This window comes from Hydra vulgaris, chromosome 12 (assembly GCF_038396675.1).
Source record: "Hydra vulgaris chromosome 12, alternate assembly HydraT2T_AEP".
Classification (NCBI taxonomy): Eukaryota; Metazoa; Cnidaria; class Hydrozoa; order Anthoathecata; family Hydridae; genus Hydra; species Hydra vulgaris.
Window position 1 is genome coordinate 55,184,503 of NC_088931.1, and position 12,448 is coordinate 55,196,950.

General features: G+C 31.5%; 2 protein-coding genes across 2 annotated transcripts; both read right to left on the reverse strand.

The window, feature by feature from the left end:
• Positions 1-6,778: 6,778 nt before the first annotated feature.
• Positions 6,779-10,081, reverse strand: LOC136088210 (uncharacterized). The gene has a single exon (XM_065811891.1). It carries the CDS (start codon positions 10,079-10,081, stop codon positions 6,779-6,781), a length of 3,303 nt encoding a protein of 1,100 aa, XP_065667963.1.
• Positions 10,082-10,107: 26 nt separating this feature from the next.
• On the reverse strand, positions 10,108-12,072 carry LOC136088211 (uncharacterized). The gene has a single exon (XM_065811892.1). It carries the CDS (start codon positions 12,070-12,072, stop codon positions 10,108-10,110), a length of 1,965 nt encoding a protein of 654 aa, XP_065667964.1.
• Between the last annotated feature and the right edge of the window lie 376 nt (positions 12,073-12,448).

Sequence of the window (12,448 nt, forward strand, 5' to 3'; positions counted from 1 at the left end):
ATGTTTAACTTCACAATAATATGCTTCCATCAAATTTTTAGCCACATTTCTCCTTAATTAATCACGTATACTTAACAAGACATTTCATTAACAATTTTTACTTTTCGTCAACAACACCTAAAAGATTGGAATACTCAACTACTCGTTTAGGTTCGCGTCTGTGAAGGACGGTTAGAGAAGGATTCACTGTCCTGAATAATGGCATAAAATCTATAATCACAATTAAAGCATTTAAAAAACTAAGAAACAACATTTTCTAAATTTAACCAATAAAAACATTTTTTTGTGACATGAATTTTTTTTTGGTTGCTATGGATACCTAAAATGCTTAGCAACCACATATTTTATTAACCTTAATAATTATAAACTGGACAAAAGTAGTAACTTTATCGAATTACTCCCATAAACTCCCAAAACCACATTGGTTTTTTTTATACCACAGATGTAGTGGTTTATACTAGAAATTTAGTGGTAGTATGGATTTTTTAATTTGGTTTATAGTGACACCTGAAGTGCCTAGCAATGGTTCATTTTTTATAACTACTGGCTTAGCTACACTCTATTTTATATTTCATGAAACTACTTGATAATCCAAATACAAAAGAACCTTAAGCTTAAACCTTTTTGTGTATATAATAATATAAATATTTTGGTTTAAAATTACTTTTTAAACCAAAACTCATACGTTTTGATAGTTCCCAATCTAAAACAGATTTAGCTTCTTTAGCATCTTGGTGCAAACTAAAACCTGATGCAAATAACAATTCTGAAGATAAAAAAGATGCAACTAATCTTTGTTTCTTTGATTGACTAATTGAAGTATTAAAATTCACCAGGGGGCTGCCAGATATTCCAGTTGGATAAGAGCAGAGTTATCTTTATCAATGGAAGCAGTTAATTGAATATTCTTGTTATCAAATAAAAGTTGAACCAATAAAGGTTTTTTTTTTGTAGCTATTGTTTGTTATTCTCTTCGAAACGAATTTTAGAGCTTTTGTATATATGCCACCTTTGTTAAAGATGCTTCATAAAATTAGACAAGTTATTAATTACAGTTAAATTTATGCCATTTACAACTGCACCCAAAAAATTAGGATTAGCTAACTTACAAGTTTTTGTTTGTTTGTTTTTTTTTAAATTTTTATTTTGGTGCCTCAAGAAGTCCTTACGGTCTTATCGCAGAGCACCGCGGAAGAGCATATAATAGGAAGTTCACGCCTCCTTCCTAACAGATGTCGCAAAACTTGCCCAGGAGTGGTTCGAACCCCGGATCATTTGTTCAGGAGACCAGTACGCTACCACAGCGCCACGGCTGCTTTCAATCTGATTTTGCGTGTAAAATATGCTTTCATATGCTTTCATGCTGTTTTCATGTATTTTATATACTTTCATGATGTTTTCATGTATTATACATGCTTTCATGATGTTTCATGTATTATATATGAATAAATATCAATACTTTTCATGTATATAAAACTATATAAAAATATCAATTTCATTTTCAAAATATTATAGATAGGTATTTTAAGATGCATTAATATTAAAACAAGTTTGTAACGCAAATCTAGTCTCATTGAGACCCAATTATTACATAACTATTTAAATTAAAATACATATAATGTTTTCGCCACATAAACTCGGATACATCGTTTAACTTGTAAAAATCATTATTAGAGAAAATGCTGACATTTAAATTGATAATATACATATTGAAAAAAGTATTTAAGTCTCAAATTGCTGAACCACTTTGAATTGCAAAAGTATTCGACTATATAAATGAAATTTTAACTGAAAGAAGCACTTCAAATACGCTGTCATTTAAAACCCTTTTATTTGACATAGCTTACGTGCAATTGCTCATTTGAAAAATAATACTTGATTTTATTAATTTATGAAAAAAAAGTGAGGTTTTGAAATTAACAACTACTTTATTCTTATTAGTAACACAAAATAAATTATCAATTTAAAAAAAAAATCAGAAAAAAATACTTTAAAAAAAAAACCTTTTAATTTTACAGATTAGAAAAGTACGGCAAGATAAGGGGTCATCCATAAAGTACGTACGCTCATTTTGGGAGGGGGTCTTTAAAAAGCATGAGAAAGCGTTTTTGGAGGGGGTTAAGGATTCAATTTAAAAGTACGTACATCGCATTTCTATTTATAACAATTAACCAGCTAACCAATAAAAAAGTTATAATTCTGACTAGAGATCCGAGTTTGCCAACATTAAAAGATGTATAATATAAGGGAGTCGAGGATAAAATTTCCCTCTATCAACACTAGGGATGTAACGGAGGTGTATCGGAGGTGTATCGCAGGTATAACAAAAGTTTCAAATTTGTTTTATTGAAATCGAATTATTGTATTGCAAAACGCGCATATAAAATAACATGTTAATAACATTCGTTCATTGTCGCATACTTTTCTACATGTAAGCAGGTGTGTTTTTGCAAGCGTGATAATTAAAAGAAAATAAATCGTACTATTTTTAAGTTTTAGTATTTTTTATATTTTTTAGTATTAGATATATTTAAAAATAGGAACTAGAGTGTTAGTATTAGATATCTTTAAAAACAGGAATTATTAACGGAAAAAAGAACAAATATAAAATTAAGTAATGCATCATGGATAAATTATCAAACGAGGAACAAGTTATTTCAATAAAGCATGTTCGGGATATATTCAACGAAATGTTTATTAAGCAGCTAAATGATCTTCTAAAGCTAATAAGCGGAAATATGAAATTAACAAACGATAGAATTAATGGTCTACTAAAAGAAATAAATACTGTGAAAGATTTGTGAGCAACACTTCAAAAAGAAAGCATATTAATTAAAGAGGAACAAAAAAATTGCCTTAAAGGATTAGACAAAAACGAAATTGTGCAAAAAAATATAGAAAAAAGTCTGAACTTTACACTAGACATGCAAGAAAAAAAATCTCGAATTAGAAAAAAAAAATCATATCAAAATTAGAAAGCAGTGATATGGAAGATAATAAACCAAGGCAGCTTGAAGATAGACAAAGAAGGAATAATCTTCGAATAGAGGGTTTATCGGAAAAAAGAAAGAAAAATTGGGATAACACCGAACTGAAGGTATTAAATATTTAAGATAAAAACTTAATTTAAAAGGAATTGCAATTGAACGAGCACACAGGTCAGGAAAAACTGAAGCAGGTAGACCAAGATCAATAGTAATGAAACTGTTGAATTACAAAGATAAAGTTAAAGGTTTAAAAAGTGCGAGTAAACTAAAAGGATTGGGAATATATATCAATGAGGATTATTCATTGGAAACTGCATCTATCAGGAAGAAACTACTGGAGCAAATGAAGATACATAGGAAAAATGGTATGTTTTCGGTTGTAATTTATGATAAACTAATAGTAAAAGAGTTCAGGAAATTACCTTAAAACTTCAATTATTTCATACTTTAAATATTTTGTAAGTATAACCTTTCTTGTTGTTATAGAAGATATGAATTTTTGTGAATTAAGCTTTACGGCTTTCCAAACAAATAAAAATATACTTTTAGAGAATCATTTAGATCCAGATGTTAATTTGTTTTACACTATTGAAATAATTAGCAACATATGCCCATCTGATTATAATTCCGATATTTCTAATCTTTCTGCCAATATAGATATTAACAAGTTTTCTATTTTACACCTAAATATTTGGAGCTTTCAAAATAATTTTGATAAATTTAACAACTTTTTAGATAGTGTTGAAATTAATTTTAGATTATTATTTGTCAAATAATAATTAATAAATATATAAAAGAAAAAAGAATCATTTCCCAATATTTTTAATCGCACATAAAGTTGTTGAACACACCCCTCAAAAAAAAAAAAAGATTATTATAAATTGAATATATAAAGACATTTCTATGGAACTTTTCAATTGTTCTTTATTTTCTGAAAACTGGGACAAAATTATACAAACTCAAACCACAGATACTGCTTATAACAGATTTCTTCAGATATATTTATAACACATTGTGATAAAGCTTTCCCTGTGGTAATAAAAATTATTAAAACTAAAACATTTATAAAACCTCGGATTACACCAGGAATAATAAAATCAACAACAATAAAAATCGATTGTATGAACTGTTTCTGAAAAAAAGAACTTATGAAAATGAATTAAGGTAACAAATATAAAAAGGTCACTTTGAATCAATTATAAAACTTTCAAAAACATTTCTTTGAAAGTTTTACTATTCAACTATAATAAATACTATTCAAATCAAATAATAAAACTTAAAGACGATACTCAAAAAACTTGGCAAGCCATTGAAAAAGTATTTGGAAAAAAAACACTTAAGCTAAATGGTCTTCCAAAAAACTAAATTATCATCATGAAGATATTACAAAAGAATCTATAATTGCTAAAACATTTAATGAGGTGTTTGTCAATGCAGATTTAAATTAAGCCTCAAAATTAAAACACAGTGAGTTTAAAAAGGAGAAATACCTGATTCCTAGCAAATCAGAAATATGGAAAATGCTGAGTTAACTGAAAAAGAGCTATTAGATGCTGTGCATTCATTAAAATTAAACAAAGCATAAGAACTTGATAATATTAGTAGTAATGTAGTAATTAAATTTATTTTCTATATTCAAAAAGTTATTTTGCATATATTTAATATTTCGTTTAAAAAAGGAATATTTCCAAAGAAACTTAAAATTGCAAGGGTAATAAGAGTTTTTAAATCTGGAGATGATACAGATATTTCGAACTATAGGCCTATTTCCATTTTTCCTTGTTTCTCAAAAATACTAGAACACATTTTGTATAACAAATTATACTCATTTTTAGAAAAAAATAATATTCTTTATAACAAACAATTTGGCTTTAAAACAAGGCGCTCTACTGATCATGCAATTCTTCATCTCATTCATTTTATTTTTCAAGGTTTTGACAAAAACAAGTTCACTTTAGGTGTTTTCATAGATCTTAGTAACCCAGCAAACATGTCAACGTTGAATCAACGTTGAAAACCGGTGGCAAAATATATTGCAAAAACGCTATCAAAGTAATCGATTTTGCAATGATATGTAGCGTTGTTTAATAGACGTTGATTAAATGATACTGCGTAACGTTGAAAAAACGTTACAATATGACTTTACAAAAATGTCGCAACTAAACGTTGAAAAAGTGTTACATAAAATACATTGCATACACGTCGCAACTTAACGTTGAAAAAACGTTACTTAAATTGCGTTGCATAAACGCTGTTAAAGCAGTCTATTTTGCAAGGATTTGTAACGTTGTTAGTAAAACGTCGATTTAACGTGACTCAAAGACGTCGAATAAAGTTTGAAATATAACGTTGAATAAACGCCTAAATGCATTGTAGAAAATATCGCAAAATATTATTAAACGTAATTAAACGTGGCTATAATATATATTGAATTGGCAAATAAAACTAAATTGAAAATTGAACTCTACTCTTGTTATACTTCCAAAATCAATTTTTAATACAAACAGTAATATACAATAATAAAAATATTAAAGCTTAAAATATACAGTTTATATATATATATATATATATATATATATATATATATATATATATATATATATATATATATATATATATATATATATATATATATATATATATATATAATATAAATATATATATATATATATAAATATTTTCTTAAGGATTTATGTGTGTGAGTGTTTGTAAATATATTTATGCTATATATAAAAACAAAATTTACAGGATATCGTATCGATAGAACAAGATATCATTGAGATACAGAATCTAAACAAAAAAAAAAAAAAACTTGTACCATTAGAAGTCTGAAAGCAAACGTAAAAAAAAATGTTCTTGAATAATTATGATTATTATTAAATTTAAAAAGTAAAAACAAATATATACACATAACTTGTTTATATATATATAACTTATATTTATATATGAAATATAAAGATAAATAAATTTTCTATATATATATATATATATATATAAATTATATATATATAAATTATATATATATATTTATATATATATATATATATATATATATATATATATATATATATATATATATATATATATGTATATATATATATATATATATAAATGTATATAAATGGCACTTATTAGAGTTTTCTGATTATTTGAAGCAAATTTCATTTCCTGTGAATTTTCTTTAACAAACTCATGCAAATGTCGTTATGCAGAAATGCAGTTATTCGAACTTGCAGTTATTCGAAATTTTGATTTATTCGAAACAATTTCTTACTCCCCTGACGATAATAAAACTCATTTAAGGAACAAAAAAAAAAAAAAAATGACAATTTTTCATTAAATTGTAAATATTTATTGTTCTACAAGGATAAAACTTAAAAAGCACCTCGTTCCAAGGGTATTTTTCTTTTTTACTTATACTTAAAATTTGAAAGAAACTTAAAGTAAGTCATTTAAGAGAGCATTTTTATGCATATGCATTGTGGGGAATTTTTTAATACTTTCCCTGAGACACTAATGATTTCACTCGTTTATCAATTTTATTTTATTTTCATCTGACTGCGAATAAATTATTTACAAATATCACCCTTTTTATATAAAGTTTAGAACCACAAAATAAATAAACTTAATTACAAGTAATTACGTTGGCGTAATTTTCCCATACCTCTACGAAGACCACATCATTTCAAATACATTAATGTTTATATTAAGAAACAACCGCTAATTGTTGTTAGTATCTTGGAAGACGTAATTCACCACACACTCCCCCGATTAAAGCTGAGACTTCGGCTTTAATCAGCCATCTCGTCTTCCATGATGGAACTGATTATTTGTCGTGCATTTAATTTCGCCTGTCTTGGTTCTCTTTTCAAGGTATCCTCTTCGGCCTTGGTTTCTAAATTCTCTTCCGATTCGATTCCGCTTTCTGCCCCACACCCCATTTCCAAGTCGCACACCAACTGAATTGGTCGTTCAATTACATAACCATTTCCAAGACGTATTTTAAAGCCACGAATAACTCCATCCTTCCCCTTAATGTTGTTTTCAATTCGACCAATGTTGAGAAGAGCCTTGTCCTTCACATCGTCTTTTATGAGTACCATACTTCCGACCTCTGGGAGTTTCACGTTACCTCTCTTTTCCCTTGCCTGTTGTCGTTCTTCCATTGCGTGCACGTACTCGTTCATCCATCTTTTCCTTAAGTGATTCTTACAACTTTTCACAAACTTGATTCTCCGTAATGCGCAATCATCCCTTGTTATTAAATCGATATCTTCTTCAAGCAAAACTGCCGGTCTACCCCTCATTAATACATTTGGTGTTAATACTTGCTTATCGAATTGGTCACCTTGAAAACAAAGTGGTCTATTGTTCATAACGCATTCCACATCCAGCAATACTTCTTCCAATTCAAAGAAGTTTAGGATGCCTTTCCCAATTGTTTTTGACAAACTTTTCTTCATTATCCCTATTAATCTTTCAAACAAACCTCCCCACCATGGCGCTCTTGATAAATTAAACCTCCATTTTATGGCTGTGGTAGCAAGATAGTTTGCGAGATTTTCATCCTTCTTAAGTGTTAGTAACCACTTCCCTGTTGCCACAAACGTTTTTGCGTTATCACTAATCATCATTTGTGGTGGTCCTTTTCTTACAACAAACTCCTTTAAAATTCTCTGAAATTCTCCTGCCGTTAGGTCATGACAAAGTCTAAGGTAGACAGCTCTTGTACATGCGCATGTAAACAGTGCAACATAACATTTTTCAACCAACTTCCCTTGCGCTTTATACTTTAGCGGACCGGCAAAATCAACACCTGTAACCGTAAACGGTTCGATATTTTCAGTTCTAAAACGTGGTAACATTGCTCTTGTTGGCGGTAACAGCGGTTTCACTCTATATCTCTTACATAGATTGCATTCACGAATGACCTTCTTTACAGCAACTCTCAAATTTGGTATCCAAAATCTTTCTCTAATGCTACTCATTGTATCTCCTACTCCCCCGTGTAACGTTTTCGCGTGATGATACTCAATAATTTTTAGAGTTAGTTGAAAACCTTTTGGTACAAATATTGGATTATACCCAGAGACTTTTCCATGACACCTCCAAAGCTGTTTTTCATCCTGTTTAAGTTCCACATTGGACTTTATCGCAACAGCTTCTTGTAGTAACTTAAGATTCACTAACTCCGCTTCTATCATCTTTTCAGCATTCAGTGGTCCTGTTATTTTTTCTTCATTCCGACAATTGTAAATAAACCTTTTTATGAAAGATGATATTCTTATGATTTTCCAATACTTGTGTTTACTCAATATTTCCTTAAATATATGAAGTCCCTTTATTTCTTCTGTTGCCATACTGACGTTCTCTCTTAAATGAATAGTTTCACATAATGCGTTCGGCGTTTCAAATATTTCTGGTTGAATTGGCCAATTTTCTTTGTGTTTTAACCATATAGGTCCATTGAACCACAAACTTGTTAGTTTCTCAGGACTTACTCCTCTTGATCCAAGATCACTTGGGTTTTCTTTTGTTGGGACATAAAGCCATTTTACTTCTCCATTTAATAATATCTGTTGAACTCGGTTCCTGACAAATTGTGACCAACTGCCCCTTTCTTTTAACCAATAAAGTACTGCAGTACTGTCAACCCAATGATATACTTCAATAATATTATACTTGTTCAATGTCTTCCTAACGTGATTCATTAACTTGCTCAAGGTGTGTGCTGCTACCAGCTCCAGTCTAGGAATACTAAGATCCCTTGGTGCGATCCGTGCTTTCGCTACAAGTAAGTTACTGGTTTTCGAATATCGGTGGCTCACTGCAATGTAGATGCATGCACATACTGCTGATTTACTTGCATCTGAAAATCCATGGAGCTCCATTTCAATACTTCTTTCAGACAGAACGCTCCGCGGAATTGAAATAGTTCTTTTAATTCGTATTGCCTTGATCCAGGTCTTCCATTCTTCTGAAAGTTCATATGGAATTTGTTGATCCCATCCGAGTTTTAACAAGCATAGCCGACTGTATAATATTTTTCCAGTGATTAAAATAGGTGCACTAAATCCCAATACGTCAAAAACACAGTTAATGGCGGATAGCATTTTCCTTTTTGTTATCACTTCTTTATCTCCACTATTGATGCAAGCAGTAAAGTCAATCGATAGTTGATCCGTTTCTTTGTTCCAAGGAATCCCAAGTATTTTTGTTGATTTGCCCTCAGCGTTGCTTTCCAATTTGCTCACGTTGCTATGCCATTTGTGCAGCTGGAACCCAGCTTTCATTAAGATTTGCGTTGATTCATTTTTAAACCTGATAAGTTCATCTTCCGTTTCTCCACCTGCTTGTATATCATCGACATAAGTATCTTCTTCCAAAGCAAGCACCGTTTTAGGATAAATGTCCTTGTATTTTGATATATGCTTTTTAATGGTAGCACCAAGAATGTAAGGGCTTGAACTTGAACCAAAAATCACCCTTGTAAATCGTAAATCCGTTAATTCCATATTCTTCAAGTCCTTATACCAAATTAAGCGTTGTGCGTCTCTATCCATTTCGTGTATTCGAATTTGTAGAAACGCCTTCTTCACGTCAGCTAAAACGCAGAGTTTATTCATTCGATTTCGTACGAGTATGTCAAAAATTAATGGTTGCAGCGATGGTCCCACTTCTAGACAGTCGTTTAATGAAGGTGACTGAGCGTCTTTTCTAGCTGAACAATCATAAACAATTCTCATTTTTGTTGACTCGGCATTTTCCTTGACTACTGCTTGATGAGGAACGTAGTGAATAATTTCTCCCGTAGGTTTTTCTGGTGCCATTTCCAATATTCCCTCATTGATCTGTTCCATCATTATTTCATTATACTGTTCTAGTTTTTTAAGTTTTTTCAATCGAGTCGTCACACTTCCCAATCTTTTAAGAGCCAGGTTTCTGTTATTTGGTAGTTTAACAACACCCTTTTTCCACGGCATTCTGGTTTCATAGAAACCTTCTTCGGTTTGATGCAGTTTTTCGCTGAAGTCTTGGTGGAACATTGACTCACTATTTGTGTCCGATAATCCAAGTACTTCTAAACTACACATTTGCTCAAACTCATCACGACCAGTGTTCAATAAGAAACTTCTCTCAATACCTGAACTAAATTGTGTTCGTCTCCCAGAAAGAGTCCACCCAACATCGTTAATTCGGCTCCGGGATCTTTATCCGGATTTTTTCCGAGAACTACCGGTTCCGTGGTTTTTATTCGCTGATAATCAGCCGCACCGAGTATAATGTGAACAGGTTGAAGTTCGTCACTCCCTTCATCATCGCTAAATTTCAGCCTCCTCAATTTTGCAAAATGCTTCTTAACATCCTTGATCATCGGATTCGGTAAAAAGGTGAGTGTTTCCTTTTCTGCGTTGGCGCATTCGACTTTGATGCTAAATTCCGGTATTGTCGTTGATTCTAGCGTAACCTTATATATTTCCACACGCTTGTCCACAGTTCCATAGAGCTGCTCAATACTTTTATATTCCTTTCGTGTAGGTTTCAACTTTAGTTTTGTTATCAAATTCGTACATATATAGGAACTTCCAGCACCCGTATCCAACATTATCCTTACTTTTTCACCATTTACTTTTGCGATCACTGTTGGGTGAATAGTTGTGCTTGCATTAAGCACCGTTCCCATGTTTTCTTTTTTATTTTCAATGTTACCATCCATTGTTGCGTTCCTATCTTGACAAATGGACGTGTGATGTTTTTTGTTGCACTTTCTGCATCCTCTTGATTTACAATTTACCGCCGAGTGTCCGTAACCAATGCAGTTATAACATAATCTTTTGTTTGTTAAAATCTCCCTGCGTCTTGCAACAGTTAGTACTTTTGTACAATCTTCACTTTTGTGATTTTGTAACCCACAGTAGACACATCCATGCTTTCCACTAGTTGCCCTGGTTTCTTTGTCATAAAGACTGCCATTGTATTGTTTAAACGTAGTGCTTCGATGTTCATAGGGCCTTGACTGAACGTTCGTGTTCTTTTTATCGCCCTTTGTTTGTTCGTCGCTTGAGTTAAAAGTTGAGTTCAACGGATTCCTTTCAATGTACTTTTGCAACTTTTCGACAAGTTGCTCCAGTCCCCATTCTCCCCATCCGTCATCGTTTTGTGTAAGTATTTCACGAACTGGTCCAAGTTTATCCATCAATGAATACACGAATGATTGAGCCGTTTGTAGTTTCTGCATAGTTTTCAATGTTCGTACAGTTCTTGCAAGCTTGTTGTAAAAGTCGTGAACTTCTTTGATTTTGTACGAGCTATGTATAGCCGTCAATCCTTCCAAATCTTTAATCAATGCTTTGTGAACCCAAATATCTTTTCCGTAAGTTTCTTGTAGTATGCGTTTAGCTTCATCGTATCCTTCCAACGAATGAGGTAAACCAAATATATCCTCCCTGGGCTTTCCTTCGACAAGTTCCAGCAAGTAGTTGAATTTGCTGATGTTCGATATGTTTGAGTTGTCAACTTCTACCGTGAATTGATTCCAAAATCGCAACCAGTCTTTATAATCGCCATTAAATTTTGTAATTGTGTACTTTTGAAGTTTGACAGATTGTTTAGTAGCTTCGTTTTCGTTTCCAAGAGATTTACGCAATGTTTCTTTCATTTTTAGTTTCTTTAAATACCATTCTTCTTCGCTTTGAAGTTTTCTCAATGAGGCTTGTTCTGCTTCTTTTTGAATCGTTAACTGCTGTTCCACTATTTGTTTTTCATACTCAAATTTTCTGACGCATTCGTTTTTATTTATCGAATCCAACTTGTCCACCATTTTGTTTTTGATTTCAATTGCTGCTTCTACTTCCATTACTGGTTTCGAAAGCCATTCTTCAACTGAATCGATGCTTTCGCCGTCGTCAAGCATTTTCCTGGTCAGCTCATCCTTTGCCATTTCAAATCTTCCCAATAAATTTGTTATTTTGTCCAGCGCCAAGATTATGCTTGATTTGTCGCCATTAATCGTGTTGCGTTCTATGTTTTTAATGTTTATTCTTATCATGCTGACTTCTCTTTGGTAAATTCGCTCTTGGTCCATTCTTTACTAACTCGTAGGTTTCGTAGGTCCTGGCAGGGTCGCCACCTTTTAGTGTGGGGAATTTTTTAATACTTTCCCTGAGACACTAATGATTTCACTCGTTTATCAATTTTATTTTATTTTCATCTGACTGCGAATAAATTATTTACAAATATCACCCTTTTTATATAAAGTTTAGAACCACAAAATAAATAAACTTAATTACAAGTAATTACGTTGGCGTAATTTTCCCATACCTCTACGAAGACCACATCATTTCAAATACATTAATGTTTATATTAAGAAACAACCGCTAATTGTTGTTAGTATCTTGGAAGACGTAATTCACCACAGCATTTTAGAGCATATATATATAGGACTGTATATAAATATATAT

Coding starts and splice junctions, on each gene's coding strand:
- LOC136088211 (XM_065811892.1), bottom strand. CDS start 12,072: ATGGACCAAGAGCGAATTTACCAAAGAGAAGTCAGCATGATAAGAATA.
- LOC136088210 (XM_065811891.1), bottom strand. CDS start 10,081: ATGTGTAGTTTAGAAGTACTTGGATTATCGGACACAAATAGTGAGTCA.